At 43.3% G+C, this 20548-nt stretch overlaps 2 protein-coding genes across 2 annotated transcripts; one reads left to right on the top strand and one right to left on the bottom strand.

The window, feature by feature from the left end:
* The first annotated feature begins 82 nt into the window (after window positions 1-82).
* On the top strand, window positions 83-6621 carry LOC115203750 (probable palmitoyltransferase ZDHHC12). The gene is made up of 5 exons (XM_029768701.1): window positions 83-927; window positions 2452-2591; window positions 2707-2799; window positions 4001-4167; window positions 4384-6621. Exons 1-5 carry the CDS (start codon window positions 831-833, stop codon window positions 4697-4699), a joined length of 813 nt encoding a protein of 270 aa, XP_029624561.1. The 5' UTR covers window positions 83-830; the 3' UTR covers window positions 4700-6621.
* A 1231-nt stretch (window positions 6622-7852) lies between these two features.
* Window positions 7853-10704, bottom strand: LOC115203751 (serine/threonine-protein kinase N2-like). The gene is made up of 8 exons (XM_029768703.1): window positions 10655-10704; window positions 10365-10534; window positions 10046-10108; window positions 9793-9869; window positions 9100-9242; window positions 8539-8642; window positions 8257-8362; window positions 7853-8126 (listed from the first exon to the last, which is right to left on the bottom strand). The coding sequence occupies exons 2-8, from the start codon at window positions 10512-10514 to the stop codon at window positions 8062-8064; spliced, it is 708 nt and encodes a 235-aa protein (XP_029624563.1). The 5' UTR covers window positions 10515-10534; window positions 10655-10704; the 3' UTR covers window positions 7853-8061.
* Window positions 10705-20548: the final 9844 nt, after the last annotated feature.

The raw sequence follows: 20548 nt of genomic DNA, 5'->3' as shown, positions 1-20548 counted from the left end.
ATGTCTGATTAGTCGGGAGACGATACAAACAACAAATCAATTATTTTTTTATTTTTTTTATTTTGCATATATATTTTAAGCCAGTCTGATTGGCTGGGCCAGTGTTCAATCTGGCAGGGCCTCTGCCCAGCCGTGCCCTGCCGTGGCTTCGTCTCTGGTAACATGATTCAGTTTCCAGTACAGTAGCCTACTGTTACACTTTATTGTTGCTGGTATGTTCAACTCGTATTTCTGATTTGGAAGTTTATAATAAACAGCCTTGGAGCTATTTTAGATAGCACATGAATGCTGAACGTCTTTCCCAGTCAGTGTTCTGAAATTCTGAGAGCACATGAACACAGCAGAAATATATGTACACATTGATGTCATACATTACATGTACCACGTGAACGCAATGACCAATAGAATTAACGTATCCGAAGGAACGCCAGTAACCCTGGACAATAATATTGCAGCGCTTCAAGAGACGCTCTGATCATAATTATTAGAGCGAAAATGATTGAATGCTATTTTGGTGATTAGGAATAAATGTAGCTAGCACACTAGTTTTAAGGTTGTATGTGTCTAACCAGCAAGCTTCGTGTGTTAATTTCGGAATTGAGTTAATGTAGACCATTCCAGTCGCAATTTGGAGAGAAACATCGAGCTGTTGGGATAGTTGGCAAGATAACTGGATACAGTAACGCTGACCGCTAGCTATGGTTATGTGGGACCATGGTGATGAAGGCTAGTTAGCTAAATGCATTTTGTTAGCTAACTATAGTAGGCCAGTTCTCGTAACCTGATGCATACCGGTACCAGTCTATTGCTACGTGTTGAAAAATGCTAGGATGTTCAAAAATGTGTTCGGGTCAGGATTTATTGTAAGAACCGCGCACGTTATCCTGACATGGGTAATAACACTGATACTCTTCCTACATGATACAGGTAAGTGCACTGAATTTAAATTCATTTTCAGATGCCAGTATCCGTTGCACGGCTGTAATGCATAGATGACATATGCATTATTACACTGTAATGCATACCATCAAACCACACTTCCACTTATCACCAAATATGGTGTTGTGAGGAAGTCCAGTGCCATTGCGTGGAGAGTGGGAGAAGATGGAGATAGATGAAACTTGGCTTGGGGGGGGGGGGAGGACAGAGAACAGTCTATGACTAGGGTGGCTGGAGTCTTTTTGACAATTTCTACCACTGTTGTGTCATCAGCAAACTTAATGATGGTGTTGGAGTCGTGCCTGGCCATGCAGTCATGAGTGAACAGGGAGTACAGGAGGGGGCTGAGCACGCACCCCTGAGGGGCCCCCGTGTTGGGGATCAGTGTGGCGGATGTATTGTTACCTACCCTTACCACCAGGGGGCGGACCGTCAGGAAGTCCAGGATCCAGTTGCAGAGGGAGGTGTTTAGTCCCAGGGTCCTTAGCTTATTGATGAGCTTTGAGGGCACTATGGTGTTGAACGCTGAGCTGTAGTCAATGAAGAGCATCCTCACATAGGTGTTCCTTTTGTCCATGTGGGAAAGTACAGTTACGAACAGAGTGCGCACTAAGTTTTGTAGACTTAACCCTTTGCCAAATTTGCGTTGTGTAGAAGGAGTGCAACAGTGAAATTAGTTATTGCACAGGCACACTTTTCAGAGTATCTGTTCGCTAATGGGAATATGCAAGCACATGCTAAAATGTGCCAATTGGATCTTGCTAGCTTGTGCGTGGCTCTGCCCAACTCCTTGCTTGTTCTGCCCGCTGTGCTTTATTTGCTCCCTTTGGAAACGATGATGATAAATCGTAGGTTAGTTATTTACCAGTATCTTTGATCACAGTGCCACCAACATGATCAACAAAGCAGCCAATTAGGTAGCTGATAAAAGTAGCTAAGGTCCTTATTGGTTGAGACAGTTGGACTAATCTCATAAGCCACAGTCAGTAAGATAAGGCTATATTCCAATTAGGGAAAAATACTCATTTAATTTTTTTTTTACCTTTATTTAATTAGGCAAGTCTGTTAAGAACAAATTGTTATTTTCAATGACGGCCTAGGAACAGTGGGTTAACTGCCATGTTCAGGGGCAGAACGACAGATTTTTACCTTGTCAGCTCGGGTATTCGATCTTGTGGCCTTTCGGTTACATTGATTTGAATGAATAGTCTATTACTTATAAATTAGATAAATACAACTGCCTTACCTTATCATATCTTAGGACCTATTACTCTCTGCTGGCATAGATTTAGTAAGCCTTTGCGTGATCGTGTATAGCTTGGTATGTCATTCTTAGAGCACTTCATGCAGTGTCACAGAAAGCAATTGCTATTTGCAAGTGAAAATGTCATGGGATGCATAGACTCCATTATTAACCTTTTGGTGGCCATTTATTTGATCGTATTTCATTATCCAACATTTTAGTAGTAGCTACTAGTTAGTAAACATTGCTAATTTATTCTTGTTTTGCAGACCTGAGGAAGCAAGAGGAGAGAGGAGAGCTCATCCAACCTGTGCTCTTTGTCTTGCTGGTCCTTGTGTCGGTGTTGCTGTACTTCGCAGTCTCACTCATGGATCCTGGCTTTGTCCTATCTGACGGTAGTGACTTACAGGTGCGTCAAACCAAGGTTTTGCTTACTTCACAATACATGAACACAGTAATGCAGATTAATGCTCAGGAAATGCATTAAAGCTAAAAAAAACTATGCACTTGTACTGCATTTTTAGTTCACCCTTGGCATCACTGAGGAGACGCAGGACATGATTCCACCAACAACCAAGTCTCTGCGACAGCGGCGCTGTGGTCATTGTCTGCTCCAGGTATGGAGTGGGCTACTGTAGTATTTCTTTTAGATTTTTTTGTCTTTAACCTTTATTTATCCAGGGGAAACCCATTGAGACAGCGTCTCATTTACAAGGGTGCCCTGGGAACAATACATTAACATGATCAGTCTCAATACAATACTATAAATTTACAATTACACATTACAACAAATCAAATTCAAAAGCGACAGATGACATGTATATGCGCTAGGGGCACAATAACTAAAAGCAATCTTCCTGGACTCTGGAGACCCGCGGAACCTCTAAAAACTTGAGAACTAGTCTGATGGTGGCTTGCTTTCCAATTAAGAAGTGAGGTGAGGTAGTATGGGAGTTTCTGGAGAACTGCTTTATATACAAATAGTAGCTGATGTTGGGCCCTTCTGGTAGTTATAGACTCCCAGCCAACATAATTACATAAAAGGCAATGATGTGTACTAAAATTGTCTCCAGTGATAAAATACAGGCTGAAATCTAAAGGTTTTTAAAACAGAGGCTGCTGCATGCATGTAGATTACATCACCATAGTCAAGTACTGGCAGGAGTGATGCTTGAACAATTTTCCTCCTGTTTTCAAAAGTAAGGCAGCATTTTTTTCTATAAAGGAGACTGATCGTAATTCTCATTCTCTTTGTTAGTTTTTCAATGTGTGTTTTAAAAGACAGCTTATCATCAATCCAAGTACTTAAATACTTATAATGAGGGACTTGTTCAGTTTGGCATCCCTTCAAGGTGCAGATACACAGATGTTCTCCAACATTTAGCACTAATTTAATGTTGGTGAGCGATTCTTGAATTTAATCAAAGCCAAGCTGACGGTTGTTAATGGCCTGCTGCACTGAGGGGGCACAGGAATAAATAACTGTCATCTGCATAGATATGTAGGACAAACCAACATTATTCATGTAAATAGTGAACAGTAAAGGGCCTAGTATTGAGCCTTGTACACCTGTTTACATGTATATTTACTGCGTATGTATTCCTGAGGTGACATTAGGAGGGATGATGTAATCCTAGGATGCTGACAGACACACCATCTGCTCTCACTCTGTTAAGAGATTCTCTCACTCAATTATGGTCATGGCAAGATAAGCTGCTGGCATATGATATGAGTACAGGTCAGTGGACTAGTTTATGACCAGAAAGAGCTTTCTGTAACTCCTCCTTCCCCCCCTTTCCCATTCATGTGCCCAAGCAGCAGCCAATGAGATCCAAGCACTGTCAGACCTGTCAGCACTGCGTGCGTCGCTACGACCACCACTGCCCCTGGATCGAGAACTGCGTGGGCGAGAGGAACCACCGCTGGTTCGTGCTCTACCTGGCTGTCCAGCTGTTGGTGCTGCTGTGGGGCCTCCACATGGCCTGGTAAGTGGAGATGGGTCTTCAGAGCCCATTCATACATGGTTGTGGTGACCCACAGGGTATGCAATACAGGGTTTACAAAAACATTTGCACACCCTGTGGGTCACCACAACCAGGATCGAAGATCTTGATAATACAGAGGATTTTTGCTTCAATTTATCATATGATGCACTGTTGTTTCAGAAGTGTGGCCAATCTCACCTGTTCTCTGTGACGCAGGTCGGGCTTCACCACGGCACCCACCTGGCAGCTGTGGCTGCGCGGCAATGGCGTGCTGCTGGGTACGGCAGCGGTGGTGGCGGTGCTCTCTCTCACCGTGCTCCTACTCCTGGGCTCCCACCTCTACCTGGTCTCCCTCAACACCACCACCTGGGAGTTCATGTCGCGCCACCGCATCTCCTACCTCAAGCACTGCGGCGCCGACGAGAACCCGTTTGACCGTGGTGCGCTACGCAACCTCTGGGGCTTCTTCTGCGGCTGGGGCGCCATAGTGTGGGAGCAGGTGTACTTCAGAGAGGGCAACGACCCCATCTGATTAGCAAACAAGCTAACTAACTCGCTGTCTACTCAAGTTCTTAATTCCTTCCCTAGAATTCCTCCAATTGTGTTTACATCCTCCTTTCTAGAAGTATCTTTATATGAGACAGACATCCAAATGAACTATGAACTCCTCTCATTACTTCAGTTGGTCACTGAACTTTGCAAGTTTAGTATGTAAGTGGATTTCAATGGAATTGAGCGCAATCCTGGTATTTATTTCAGTTGACTAGTGACATGATAAAAAAACATATTTGTCAGGAAGACAGGAAAAGTTTTACTGAAACAAATAGGTCAGATATTCAATCTTGGTAAGAAAGGTAATTGCAGTGAGCCTGTGAATAGTAGTGCGATTCTTAGTGTTGCTATGTTTATTTCCTATCCTTCCAACTTACCCTTGCCTTTGACAACCACTACACTCCCACCCACTCCAATACCTTCTTCTGTCCAAAGAATCATTTCTAAGAGTGAAGAGTAAAAAATATCACTTAAGTATTAGGAATTTGAGCTAAGGGAACTCTTATGTGTTGAAGGGAACACATTTACAGAATAGATCAATAGATCACATAATTCCTTGACAGTTAGATTAACAGAAAGGCAATTCACGTATTGCCTGTTTTTCTATTCCCTGAGTTTACTAAGCTATAACAAGCTATAAGCTAACTGTTGTTATATACAGGATAAAGGTACTTTCATATACTGTTGTTGATGTAAAACTGTCTATACTTGAGATCATGATTTGATTCCTTGTTGGTGTATTTTCCCCAATATCGACTCGGCATTGACAGAGGCTCTGTAGCCACCAAGTGGCTGATTGACTCAGTCAATCAAGTCTTTAGGCTGTGTTTACACATGCAGTCTAATTCTGATCTTTTGCCCAATTATGGGCCAAAGATAAGATCTGATTGGTCAGAAGACCAATTATTGGCAAAAGATCAGAATTGGGCTACCTGTGTTTGCACAGCGTTAGATTTCCAGAAGCACATTCCTCTTAACCTTGTGAGTATATTTGCATATTGAAATATTGTTACGAATATCACATTTTCAATGCCTGGTTTACTGTAATAGTTGAGTTTTATTGAATCTGTACAAAAAGGCATGTTAGGTTTTAAGGCTGCACTACAGCTCAAAGCTTCCTGGCAACAGGGTTAATATGAAAGCAAAGGTCAGCCATGTGTTGGCAAATGAATAAATAACTAAAATGGTAATTCAGTTATATCAATATATTTTTGGTAGTACCATGATCCATCGACAAATTATTACACCTCTTATAAAATGCTAGTGAGGTGTTTATTTGCGATTGTATTATCTATTACTATAAAGTATAGTAAATGTGAAAAGCACACAATTTGCACCATCACCAGAAGTGGTTTGAAAAATGATCTGATCTTGGGTGAAACTCCATACGTGTTTAATCATTCACTTAAATAATTTCTCACTTTTTCAATTGACAGAATGTCATACTTTTTTTGTAAACGGGTTTATCGCTCTTGATGCAAATCAACCTTTTTGAACGTTCATTTTGGAACATAAGTTTGCATGAGATTTTTATATCTAGTTTTTTGTAACTTTAGGAATAATTGTAGAGAACTTATTTAAAGGAGTGCAATGTGTGTGTTCCCTAACTTAATCGGTAGTAATTCTGTGTAATAGGAGAGCATAGAAAAACATTACAGAAATTAGCAATAATGGTAATATTGTCATCTTTTTATAGTATCGGAAAATCTTTCTGGCTCTTCCAGTACAATTTTAAAGATAAGTGATGTGATTTTATATACATTTATGTTTGGTCTTGTAAGTGCTGATTTCAGTGTGAATTGTTTATGAACAAAGTAATTTATGCAATATTACATTTTTTAAGAAATTGTTTGAAATGCAGTAGACCTATCAATAAATTGAAATGTTTATTTCAGAAAAATGCTTCATGAGTCCAGTAGATATATTTATCAATTTACATTTCCTTCATGTTGTGTCAAGATGTATGTCTCATCTCTAGACACAATAGTATTTTTCCCCCATTGTATTTCACAGCATATTTATTTTAGTAGCAAAGCATGTACATTCATATTACATACAATATATAGATGGCAACATATTCATGACTGGAATGGAATGAAAATTACTCCCTAGGAATACTTACAAACTGTATAATTCTTCTGAAAGTTTACTTACCATTTCTAGTCAGTTTCAACATGACATTCAAATGTTTAAGTGGCCCAAAGCAGCCCAAGATGGACCCATGGAATATGTTGATTACACAGTAGCACAATGCACATCAAAGGGTTTTAAAACATCTTTGGGGGCTGTTTCCTCCATGAAGATGACATTCCTGTATTCCTAGGCTAGTGTATGGCGATTCCATTTGGATTCCCAGGCTAAATATACAAACATCAGTAGCTATAATCAGTGTTAGTAATTGGATAGATCCAAGACCGTAATAGGGTTACAATACATGTAAAAACATCATTTACAGCAAAGGTTCTTGTGATTGGAAGTGTAGTGTTATGAAGCGCTGGTCTGTTCAATATCCTTTGGATGAGAACTAATTTAAAAGCTCATTATTGCACTGGTGCCAATGTTTGAAACAAAGCACTCTTAGTTTCACAAATGAATAAGAAAGTGCAGCAAATGACTTACTAATTCGTGTTGTCACAGTAACAAAACAGTGTCATGTCAAGTATTAATTTGGAAATAACAATGTTAGCTGATATACTATCAATATGGAGTTGACAAATAAACAAAAACCAGACAAAAGTAAAATAGTCAATATTGACCACCAAAATACAAATACAGACACTGACATACAAATACAGATTTGAACAAGGCAGAGAGAAACAGAAGACCGTTTTCAGAGTGGCTGACACTCCCATGGATGAGGAGTCCCCTCTCTACAGCTCAGTGTAACTGACTGAGGTCTCATTGTCACTGACTGAGGTCTCATTGTCATTTGCAGGCCGAGCTCCGAGTTCTGATAGGCTGTAGAGGTGCAGGTGGAGTGCTCATCATCACCCACAGAACATTAATGGCCCTGAGGAGAGATGATAGGCCCAAGAGGACATCACAGTGGCCTATCTGGTCAGTACTTATTCAGCCACAGGTAGCTGTTTGCCACAGTGAAGTAAAGGAACCAGCTTCAGTGGAGCAGCAACCATTTTGGAATTTAGTCCTGTCCGTCCGTTCGTCTATCTGGCCGTCATTGTATACATGTGTATGTTTAAGGTCAGTTGCAGAGAGGAGAAGTCAGTCGGCAGAGATCTCCTGTTGGTTGGCAGTGAGGAAGTAGGGTGTCTGTGTGGGGTGGGGGTGGGGGGTGGGGAGGGGGTGAGGACTGGCTTGAGCTTTGTGAACTCCTCGTCAAAGTTACTGATCCGTGGGAAGAATGGGGGAACCACTTTTTTGTGAAGTAAAGCATTCCAGTCCAGTCCCTGGGATGAACAAAAGTATACATCAAATTATTATACATTTCATTGGATGATTGCCTTCGTTTCAACATTGTTGGCAAAGGCACTACAACAAAAATCTTGGTGATGCTCAACTGAAATGAAAATTACCCACAGGCCACAAATGAGGCTAGTTTTAACCTGGAAGAACCTGTGTTTCTTGACCTCGTTGGGTCCGGCTCTCCTGATCCCAGCCTCCTTTCAGGGGTTTTCTGTAGTAGCTGCAGCACAATAGGAAAGTCTGGCTCAGTATTCATCCCACTATACATATTTGTATATTTTCCCCCCACAGTTTTCATTTTGTGTATTTGCAATGCAGCTTGTTGTTGATTCCGACTGTGTAAGGGGAAGGCAGTATTCTGTACAAGGCAGTATACCGAGAGGATGGCCCACATACCTTTTGGATGATGGAGACAGAACCTGGAGAGATGGACCTCAGATAGCACACTTCATCATTTACTATGCTGTCAAACACCTTCTCATCGTCACCAGGGAATGAGACTGCCACAGATGAGAAGAGAGAGAAACGCCATTGCAATGGCGTCAACAACCTCATTCCTATCATGATACCAGCCGAAAACATCTTAATTCATACAAGACCAAAAATCCTTATTCAACGAAGAACAAACATCAGAATAAAACTTAATGGGTTCACCATATGAGTGGATATTGTGAGCCAACTAACCAGAAAGATAATTTATGTTTCTCGATTCATTTCTCTGGTCCAAACATCTAAATTCAACCAAGACCTACAACTCAAAATACTTGGTTGGATCAACATAGGAGTGGACCTTGTGAGCATACTAATTGGAGACATCCTCTAGGTATTTCTATTCTACTGACCTCCCAGCATCTCATAGAAGAGGATCCACCACAGAGCTAAACAGGACACATATGGCCTGCGCACCACCAGTTTGAGATCTCTGCTATTTATTTTATTAATCTCTCTGCTACCGACCTCTCCCACCAGCATCTCGTAGATGAGGACACCGAGGCCCCACCAGTCCACACAGCGGGTGTAGTTGTTGTCCGTCAGCACCTCCGGGGCCAGGAACTCTGGTGTGCCACAGAATGTGGAGGTGCGATCTCCGTGACCTATACCTGCAGATACACACACACAGGAGGGGAAAATATAACTTTTTAGACGGATGGAAGTGTGTACCCAGGGATTTTTCTGCCATTGAAATCCTTGGGTGGGCCGCCTAAGCATTTTTTGGGGGGTTGCCTAAGTCCAATAAAATAATTGAGAACTAACAATCACAAAAAAATCTATAAAACTGCAATATTTTCTCTCAGCTCCATGGCAGAATATGTAGAATTGCAGGAAATTAGCTTTAAAACTACACCGCCAAGATGGGATTCTCTAAAATGTTCTCATATTCATCCGGACCGACTGCGCCCCCTGCCACACCCATCACCTAAGCCCCTTTTTTGGTATCAAGATCTTACTTCGTGCAGCAAGCTTGACACTGTTGTCCCACTTTTAATAATGAGGCGTTGCTTAGCCCAGGGCTAAAAGCGAATAACTTTAAAGTGCAACATAAATCATTGATTAATAACACTGAATGTTCATTTAATAAACCAAGTGAGTGGGTGGGACAGTGGGTCTCAAAGGGAATGTCCCAGAAGCCATAACCATAATGTACCGTACCTTTCTTGCACAATCAAAAATCTGCTATCCTCACATAGCCATCTGCATCCATCAACAGGCTGTCTAGCTTCAGATCCCTGAGAGAGAGAGAGAGAGAGAGAGAGAGAGAGAGAGAGAGAGAGAGAGAGAGAGAGAGAGAGAGAGAGAAAAAAAGAGATGACAGGATGAAATTAGAAAAAGAATGACTGACAGGCAGGTTATTAGATGTGCGAAGGCAAAGGGCTGGAAAGCAGTACTGAGATATCTTACTTACCGGTAAACTATCTTGTTCTGGTGCAGAAACTCTAGTCCCAGTGGCACGCACGAGGCATAGAACCTAAACAGGGCACAAAATGGCACACATATAATGGTGAGTTTTGATGTATCACCAACTCTAAAGCTTGAAGGAGAATTAGACAAGCCTGCATTAACCATTTGTAGTCACTCACTGGTTAAAGTGCCTGTAGAGAGTATACACAACCCTCGCATTATTTGCATATTTTGTTGCCTTACAGCCTTGAATTGCAATGCTTCACACTAAGTTTGCTCTCACTCTGTCATAATGGGGCCTGTGTGTGTTGTGTAAGGCTTACTGAGCTCTGTCTCTCAGTGAAGATGTTGATGTGTATGTGGGTCATGAGGTCTCCCCCGGGGGAGTACTCCATCACAAAGCACACATGGTCCGCCGTCTGGAAGCAGCCATGCGTACTCTCCAGGAAGGGATGGTGGGAGGAGTTGATCATCTCAAGCTAAAATCACAGAACTGCACACGAACAAACACACAATAATAGTATATTTCAGGTGGAATGCAACTGCTAGCGTCTTTCAAAACCAGTTCCCTCAACCTGTGTTATGTCTAAATTCACTCACTGTTCGCTCTCACCTGTCCATTTCATCGCGTGTCACGTTTCCTTTCTTCAAGGCCTTGACGGCATACAATTTCAAAATCAAATCAAATTTTATTTGTCAGATGCGCCAAATATAACAGGTGTAGTAGACCTTACAGTGAAATGCTTACATACAAGCCCTTAACCAACAATGTAGTTTTAAGAAAATACCAACAACAAAGTAATAGTTAAAAATAACTAATTAAAGAGCAGTAGTAAAATAACAATAGTGGGGCTATATACAGGGGTATATACAGGGGGTACCGGTACAGAGTCAACGTGTGGGGGCACCGCTGTCGAGGTAATTGGGGTAATATGTACATGTAGGTAGAGTTATTAAAGTGACTATGCATAGATAATAAACAGGGAGTAGCAGCAGTGTAGGGGGGGGGGGGCATTGCAAATAGTCTGGGTAGCCATTTGATTAGATGTTCTGGAGTCTTATGGCTTGGGGGTAGAAGCTGTTTAAAGCCTTTTGGACCTAGACTTGGTGCTCCAGGTACTGCTTGCCGTGCAGTAGCAGAGAGAACAGTCTATGACGAGGGTGGCTGGAGTCTTTGGCAATTTTTAGGGCCTTCCTCTGACACCGCCTGGTAAAGAGGTCCTGGATGACAGGAAGCTTGGCCCCGGTGATGTACTGGGCCGCATGCACTACCCTCTGTAGTGCCTTGCGGTCTGAGGCCGAGCAGTTGCCATACCAGGCAGTGATGCAACCCGTAAGGATGCTCTCAATGGTGCAGCTGTAAAACTGCAGAGCTGTAGTCAATGAATAGCATTCTCACATCGGTGTTCCTTTTGTCCAGGTGTGAAAGGGCAGTGTGGAGTGCAATAGAGATTGCATCATCTGTGGATCTGTTGGGGCGGTATGCAAATTGGAGTGGGTCTAGGGTTTCTGGGATAATGGTGTTGATGTGAGCCATGACCAGCCTTTCAAAGCATTTCATGGCTATAGACGTGAGTGCTACGGGTCGGTAGTCATTTAGGCAGGTTACCTTAGTGTTCTTGGGCACAGGGACTATGGTGGTCTGTTTGAAACATGTTGGTATTACAGACTCAGACAGAGAAAGGTTGAAAATGTCAGTGAATAAACTTGCCAGTTGGTCAGCGCATGCTCGGAGTACACGTCCTGGTAATCTGCCTGGCCCTGCGGCCTTGTGAATGTTGACCTGTTTAAAGGTCTTACTCATATCGGCTGCGGAGAGCGTGATCACACAGTCTTCCTGAACAGCTGATGCTCTCATGCATGTTTCAGTGTTACTTGCCTCGAAGCGGGCATAGAAGTTATTTAGCTTGTGTGGTAGGCTCGTGTCACTGGGCAGCTCTCGGCAGTGCTTCCCTTTGTAGTCTTTAATAGTTTGCAAGCCCTGCCACATCCAACAAGCATTGGAGCTGGTGTAGTACGATTCAATCTTAGTCCTGGATTGACACTTTGCCGGTTTGATGGTTCGTCAGATGGCATAGCGGGATTTCTTATAAGCTTCCAGGTTAGAGTCCCGCTCCTTGAAAGCAGCAGCACTACCCTTTAGCTCATTGCGGATGTTGCCTGTAATCCATGGCTTCTGGTTGGGGTACAGTCACTTTGGGACAACGTTTTCGATGCACTTATTGATGAAGCCAGTGAATGTGGTGGTGTTCTCCTCAATGCCATCGGAAGAATCCCGGAACATATTCCAGTCTGCGCTAGCAAAACAGTCCTGTAGTTTAGCATCCGCTTCATCTGACCACTTTTTTATAGACCGATTCACTGGTGCTTCCTGCTTGAATTTTTGCTTTTAATCAGGAGGATAAAATTATGGTCAGATTTGCCAAATGGAGGGTGAGGGAGAGCTTTGTGCGTGTCTCTGTGTGTGGAGTAAAGGTGGTCTAGAATTTTTTTCCCTCTGGTTGCATTTGACTGACCTCTTGAGGGGTGGAGGGAAGGATTTAGGTGCAACACAGTAAACAGGTCCGTGTTCATTAGGCACCGAACAGAAGAAAGCAGATGTTTTATTTTTTTAATTGCAAAATGTTTTTAATGATTACGAACCAGTGTAACGAAAAAAAAAGGTTCTGTCCTGTGGTATGAGGGCCTTAGGTCGGGAGTGTGACAGTACCTTTCCAAATTGCCCTTGTCCCAGAACAGATATGCAGTTGAAATCTTCCATTTGCATCCCACCATTCGCTTTCGTCCTGAACAAAGAGCGAAGAAGGAGGGAACGTGACAGACGAGGGAGGGGGAGGTTAGATACCTAGGTAACAAACACCATTTCCAGTCCTGAGGGTGCTTAAATAATACGTTGTGGATTTCAGTTACAGGTGTGTGTGTGTGTGTGTGTGTGTGTGTGTGTGTGTGTGTGTGTGTGTGTGTGTGTGTGTGTGTGTGTGTGTGTGTGTGTGTGTGTGTGTGTGTGTGTGTGTGTGTGTGTGTGTAGGAGGTGGTTATAGTGAGTGAGAGGGACATACTTAGGAGTTGGCTTGGGTGTTGACCTGTTCTCCGCTGAAGTAACTTTGGAGGACTGAGTTAGGGAAAGGAGAGAGAACAAAAATAACCATGAAGACAGACATTTGACGAGCCCCTAAACATTGTGCAACTTCACTGGGAAAGTGAGACCACAGAAATAAAATGGCTAGAACCAAATCCTATTTTTAGGAGTGAAACTATGAGCGGAGACTTTGTAATGATTAGAAAAACAACAAGAACAATTTCGGACACTCATGAACCATATTACAGTGTATTAGGAATGTATTCAGACCCTTTGACCTTTTTCCACATTTCGTTACATTACAGCCTTATTCTAAAATGGATGAAATATATATTTTTTTTTTATCAATCTACACACAATGCGTCCTGTTTCCATTGATCATCCTTGAGATGTTTCTACAACTTGGCTGCAGTCCACCTGTGGTAAATTCAATTAATTGAACATGATTTGTAAAGACACACACATGTCTATATAAAGGTCCCACAGATGACAGTGCAGGACAGAGCAAAAACCAAGCCATGAGGTCGAAGGAATTGTGCGTAGATCTCCGAGACCAGATTGTGTCAAGGCACAGATCTGGGGAAGGGTACAAAAACATTTCTGCAGCATTGAAGATCCCCAAGAACACAGTGGCCTCCATCGTTCTTAGATGGAAAAAGTTTGGAACCAACAAGACTCTTACTAGAGCTGGCCGCCCGGTCAAACTGAGCAATTGGGGGAGAAGGGCCTTGGTCAGGGAGGTGACTCCGATGGTCACTCTGACAGAGCTCTAGAGTTCCTCTGTGGAGATGGGAAAACTTTCCAGAAGGACAACCATCTCTGCAGCACTCCACCAATCAGGCCTTTATGGTAGAGTGGCCAGACAGAAGCCACTCCTCAGTAAAAGGCACATGATAGCACGCTTGGAGTTTGCCAAAAGGCACCTAAAGTCTCTCAGACCATGAGAATAAAGATTCCCTGGTCTGATGAAACCAAGATTGAACTCTTTGGCCTGAATGCCAAGCGTCACGTCTGGAGGAAACCTGGCATCATCCCTACGGTGAAGCATGGTGGGGGCAGCATCATGCTCTGGGGATGTTTTCCAGTGGCAGGGACTGGGAGACTAGTCAGGATCGAGGCAAAGATGAATGAAGTAAAGTACAAAGAGAAACATGATGAAAACCTGCTCCAGAACACTCAGGACCTCAGACTGGGGTGAAGGTTCACCTTCCAACAGGACAACGACCCTAAGCACACAGCCAAGACAACGCAGGAGTGGCTTCGGGACAAGTCTCTAAATGTCCTTGAGTGGCCCAGCCAGAGCCCGGACTTGAACCCGATCGAACATCTCTGGAGAGACCTGAGAGAATCTGCAGAGAAGAATGGGAGAAATTCCCCAAATACAGTGCCAAGCTTTTAGCGTCATACCCAAGAAGACTCGAGGCTGTAATCACTGCCAAAGGTACATCAACAAAGTACTGATTAAAGGGTCTGAATACTTATGTAAATGTCATATTTCAGTTTTTTATACATTTGCAAAAATGTCTAAAAAACGTTTTTTGCTTTGTCATTATGTGGTATTGTTTGTAGATTGATGAGGGGGGAAAACGATTTAATCCATTTTAGAATAAGGCTGTAACGTAACAAAATGTGGAAAAAGTCAAGGGGTCTGAATACTTGCCGAAAGCGCTGTATATAAAATGTCTAATGGTGATTGTTGATATTAGTGACTGTGGCATGTTTAATGGTGATTGTTCATATTAGTGATTGTGACATGTTTAATGGAGATTGTGAAATTAGGGGTAATTGTGAAATAAGGGTGCTACTGACCTCAGCGAAGAGCATGCCCTGGGGCTCCAGGTAGAGACACATGCAGTAGCGCTGGTTGTCCAAATGATCCTCTAGACGCAGAAATTTGAATACGCACATAGCCCTTCAGTCCCGCCAGTACACCCCAATCTCCAGCTCCCAGGACTGGACACGTACACACATGTTAGTGATTTTTAGAATGCCAGGGGAAGAAATGTAAAAAGATGGACCATCTTTAACAGATTGTAACACTACTTTCAGATTGTAACATCTCACTTCCCCTGAAATAGTCCCAGCCAGAGGCTTTCAGCCCCACAAGCCAAAACAACAGTGCAGCACGACTCAGCTGTGACCTTTTAAGACCTAGGCTGAGAGCTTGGAACTGAAAGTAGTGTGTGCCCTCGCGCTAGGAGCAGCAGCTCAGCTGAAAGTAGTCTTGGAGCTGAATCATAGCCCCATGTTAGGCTTTTGGAGGCAAGGATTGAGATTAGTGGAAAATGTTAGGATTAGCAGTGGGATTACATCTGCAGAGTTGGAGTGGAGGCGTGAGAGAGGAGTGATTTCTCTCTCTGGATGGCCACGGTGAGAGTTTCTGTCTGAGCACGCTGGAGCTTGATGGTTGCAGCTGAAGGTCATTACTAGTCTATCTGGAGATTATCAAGGAGGAAAGCTGCTGGCACGTGTGCGTGAGGGCGAAATGGTCATGTCTGTAGCAGACTGCTTTCCAACAGCAGACACTTCAATCCTGCCCCTCTTGAATATTTACTATCAATATGGGGTGAAGAATTGTCTTCCAACTGAAGATTTAAGCATTGATGAGATGGGGGGGTAAACATTTAGCATTTTTACACAATTTAACATGACTCCTGGCAACTCCAGGATGTTATCTGAGAAAAGAAATATAATGCTTGAACTGCTCCTACTGGTGCTAAAGAGAACACTAACCCGTTCCAGCTCGATACTGAAGCTCTGGTCCCAGGCGTCCTTGCTCAGAACTCTCCAGTGTGTCCGGCCCACCATCCTGTTGTCCACTTTTAGCACTGCACTGATCTCCGCTGTGGACAACATACAGTAGGACAGATAAATCAGTCAGTACACCTCCACATACGCACACTGGCTGTCAGATCATATAGTGCATACAGTGCATTCAGAAAGTATTCAGACCCTTTGACTTTTTCCTCATTTTCTTATCCTACAGCCTTATTCGAAAATGTATTAAAAAAATGTCCTCATTAATCTGCGCACAATACCTCATAATGACAAAGCAAAAACAGTTTTTTAGAAATTATTGCAAATGTATAAACAAAAAAACGGCAATATTGTTGAAGCACCTTTATAAGCAATTACAGCCTTGAGTCTTTTCGTGTGTGACGCTACAAGCTTGGCACACCTGTATTTGGGGAGTTTCTCCCATTCTTCTCTACAGATCCTCTCGAGCTCTGTCAGGTTGGATGGGGAGCGTCGCTGCAAAGCTATTTTCAGGTCTCTCCAGAGATGTTCGATCGGGTTCAAGTCCCGGCTCTGGCTTTGCCACTCAAGGACATTCAGAGACTTGTCCCGAAGCCAATCCTGCGTTGTCTTGGCTATGTGCTTAGGGTCATTGTCCTGTTGGAAGGTGAACCTTCACCCCAGTCTGAGATCCTGAGCGCTCTAGAGCAGGTTTTCATCAAGGATCTCTTTGTACTTTGCTCTGTTCATCTTTCCCTCTATCCTGACTAGTCTCTCAGTCCCTGTCACTGAAAAACATCCCCACAGCATGATGCTGCCACCCCCATGCATCACCATAGGGATGGTGGCAGGTTTCCTCCAGACGTGACGCTTGGCATTCAGGCCAAAGAGTTTTATCTTGGTTTCATCAGACAATATAATCTTGTTTCTCATGGTCTGTCCTTTACTGTAGGAGCTTGTTGGCAAACTCCAAGCGGGCTGTCATGTGCCTTTTACTGAGGATGTGGCTTCCGTCTGGCTACTCTACCATAAAGCCCTGATTGGTGGAGTGCTGCAGAGATGGTTGTCCTTCTAGACTCTAGAAGGTTTTCCCATCTCCACAGATGAACTCTGAAGCTTTGTCAGAGTGACCCCGGGCAGCTCGGTTAGACAGCGCTCATTGGCCTGCAGGGACCAATGAACAAACACAGAAATGGCACTGGGAAAGCAAACAGGCACTGGGAAAAACACAGTCACACACACACAACCAAAACAATGACATGGCAAAGGACACACACACACACACACACACACACACACACACACACACACACACACACACACACACACACACACACACACACACACACACACTTCCCGTTCCCCCTCTTTGGCTCGGGTGACTGACAATCTGCATGCGGAGCAGCTCAATCTTGTTGCGGCTGTCCTGAAGCATCTGCTGGGCTGTGGACAGCATCTTACGGTCCTGGGGAGGGTAGACCAGACACGAGAGTTCTACATCAATGATACGCATCTAGTGCACAAGTCAACCGTGTTGTGTACTTCCCTCCTTTAGTCCATGATAGAGCAGCCCTTAACAGCATTGGACACTGACATCAGTCTTAGTGCCCTTATTCATTGACATGCATGGTGCTAGCCTGCACCCATTACCACTAACACACCTTCCCTGGCCTGCATTCAGTCAAAGTCCAAGACAGCATGACGAATTGGGATCAAGCCCCCTTGAGAGCTCTGACTAAAGTTTTAATTGACAGTGCGGCCAAGCCTTTACATTGCCTGGCTACCCAAACTCCTTGCTCTGGCCAAACGCTACGCCACGGACATAAGATTCTTCTCCGCAGTGATTCTGGATCTGAGTTACCCCCCCAAGATTTCTAGAACGCAAACACATTCTGTTCTGATTGGTCCCAGAAACTGATGGGTTGTGCCAGAGCCACAACACACATGGGTAAAGTGACATTTTGAAAATGTGTCATTGGCTTTGATACTCTGATTGGTTAGAGACGGTCCAAATCGCTGATTACTTTTATACAACACCCCTCATTTTGACGTCACCACAAACGACTTCAACGATTGCAGTCTTACTGAAGTATGTATCAAATATAGAGCAGTGGGAGAAATCAGATTGAAATCAAAGCAAGGTGGTGGAACCTATCCAATTCTTCCATGGTCATGAATGGGGAAAGGAAGTGGTGTAATAACTAGTGATGAAACAAATAAAAAAAAATGTTACAAATCGTAATATTTTGGACGATTAGTATATTGATACTAAAATAAAATTGTTCTAGGTGGAGTTAGCTAGCGCTAGTAGGCTGTACCTGCCTAAAACTCTGTGCATTTTCATCCTATAGCTTGTTTTCCATCTTCTTTAGAAAATAGTTAGTCAACATGTTTTCAGCACTTTCATTTCCATGACTGAACCAAACTAAATTGTATATTACAGAGCAATGTCTTTGGTACATCAAATCACAATATCGAATCGTAATTCATATAGAATCGTGAGAATCACAATAGATATCGTATGGGCACCTAAGTATCGTGATAAGTGTTTTCCATAGGCGTCGGCTAATCAGCCGGTAACAGAGTGATTTTCATCCGGTTACATTTTCCAAGTCATATTAACTAGGCTACTTTTCATTTCAATGTTGCAATTGGCTGGTCCGTTGAACCCTCTCCCGCTAGATATGCATCTTCTAGCGATCTATTGATAGGATAGGCGCCTGTCAGTCATAAAGCGTGCGATGACAGGGAAAATCAGCAGAGGTGAAGAGGCGAAGTGAGAGGTTTCACTCTCACCAAAATCTGTCCAAAATAAGCACAATGCGCTTCTACGGGTTTATTTTGGACCTAAGCTTGTCACCTGCCTTCCACCCGACTCCCATTGTTAAGCCGGAAACATGAGCATCTCGTCATCATAGTCCTACAGATCTCGGGTTTCAATCGGTTCTCTTTACACGGAGGGGAGAGATCATGGTGGTCATGAATGTACATGTCCCATGTAATGTAAGTGGTAACGCTGAGTCTAATGACTCAGCCTAATGATTGTTTTCTGACACATTCATTTATTTTCTTTTGTGTATTTCACAAAGCCAGCCACGCGGAGTCGTGACGCATAGACTATTTACTGTGCGTTGATTGACAACTGAACCGCAAGTGTTGACTGGTTTATAAAAAGGTGTCAAACTGACTGTATAAAGTCGATCTCCTATATCCCTTTGCCATTGATAAATCACGCAACCTGGTTATACACCAGTTTAGCAGGTACACCAATCTACACTGAACAAAAATATAAAAACGCAACATGCAACAATTGTGATTGAGTTACAGTTCATATAAGGATATCAGTTGATTGAAATAAAGGGAATTAGAGCCTAATCTATGGAGTTCACATGACTGGAAATACAGATATGCATCTGTTGGTCAGATACCTTTAAAAAAATTAGGGGTGTGGATCAGAAAACCAGTCAGTATCTGGTGTGACTACCGTTTGCCTCATGCAGTACAACACTCTCCTTTGCATAGAGCTGATCAGGCTGTTGATTGTGGAATGTTGTCCCACTCCTCTTCAATGGCTGTGAGAAGTTGCTGGATATTGGCATGAACTGGAACACGCTGTCGTACATGTCGATCCAGAGCATCCCAAACATGCTCAATGGGTGACATGTCTGGTGGGTATGGAGGACATGGAAGAACTGGGACATTTTCAGCTTCCAGGAATTGTGTACAGATCCTTGCGACATGGGGCCGTGCATTATCATGCTGAAACATGAAGTGATGGTGGCGGATGAATGGCACGACAATGGGCCTCAGGATCTCGTCACAGTATCTCTGTGCGTTTAAATTGCCATCGATAAAATGCAATTGTGTTCGTTGTCCGTAGTTTATGCCTGCCCATTCCATAACCCCACCACCACCACGGGGCACTATGTTCACAATGTTGACATCAGCAAACCATTTGTCCACAGAAACGCCATACACGCCATCTGCCCGGTACAATTGAAACTGGGATTCATCCGTGAAGAGCACACTTCTCCAGCCTGGCAGTGGCCATCGAAGGTGAGCATTTGCTCACTGAAGTCAGTTACGACGCCGAACTGCAGTCAGGTCAAGACTGTGGTGAGGACGACGACCACGCAGATAAGCTTCCCGAGACGGTTTCTGACAGTTTATGCAGAAATTCTTTGTTTGTGGTAACCCACAGTTTCATCAGCTGTCCAGTTGGCTGGTCTCAGATGATCCTGCAGGTGAAGAAGCCGGATGTGGAGAAACTGGGCTGGTGTGGTTACACGTAATCTGCGGCTGTTAGGCCAGTTGGTTGCACTGCCAAATTCTCTTCAACGACGAAGTTGACTTATGGTAGAGAAATTAACATTAAATTATCTGGCAACAGCTCTGGAGGACATTCTTGCAGTCAGCATGCCAATTGCACGCTCCCTCAAAACTTGAGACATCTGTGGCATTGTGTTGTGTGACAAAACTGCACATTTTAGAGTGGCCTTTTGTCCCCAGCACAACGTGCACCTGTGTAATGTAAAGGCAAAAGAAACACACACCTATTTAGGCAAGCTGCTGGCTAGCGGAGTAGAACACTTGAAAAATTTAAGGAGAGCCGTTCACTCTAGGAGCTCAGATGCAATCATTTTATAACCTAATATCCAACTGTGTGGTGACTAGTTTATATTGTGTCAAAGG

Source organism: Salmo trutta, chromosome 12 (genome assembly GCF_901001165.1).
Source record: "Salmo trutta chromosome 12, fSalTru1.1, whole genome shotgun sequence".
NCBI classification, from domain to species: domain Eukaryota; kingdom Metazoa; phylum Chordata; class Actinopteri; order Salmoniformes; family Salmonidae; genus Salmo; species Salmo trutta.
The sequence above is the reverse complement of the archived record's forward strand: the minus strand, read 5'-3'. Positions and strand labels throughout refer to the sequence as shown.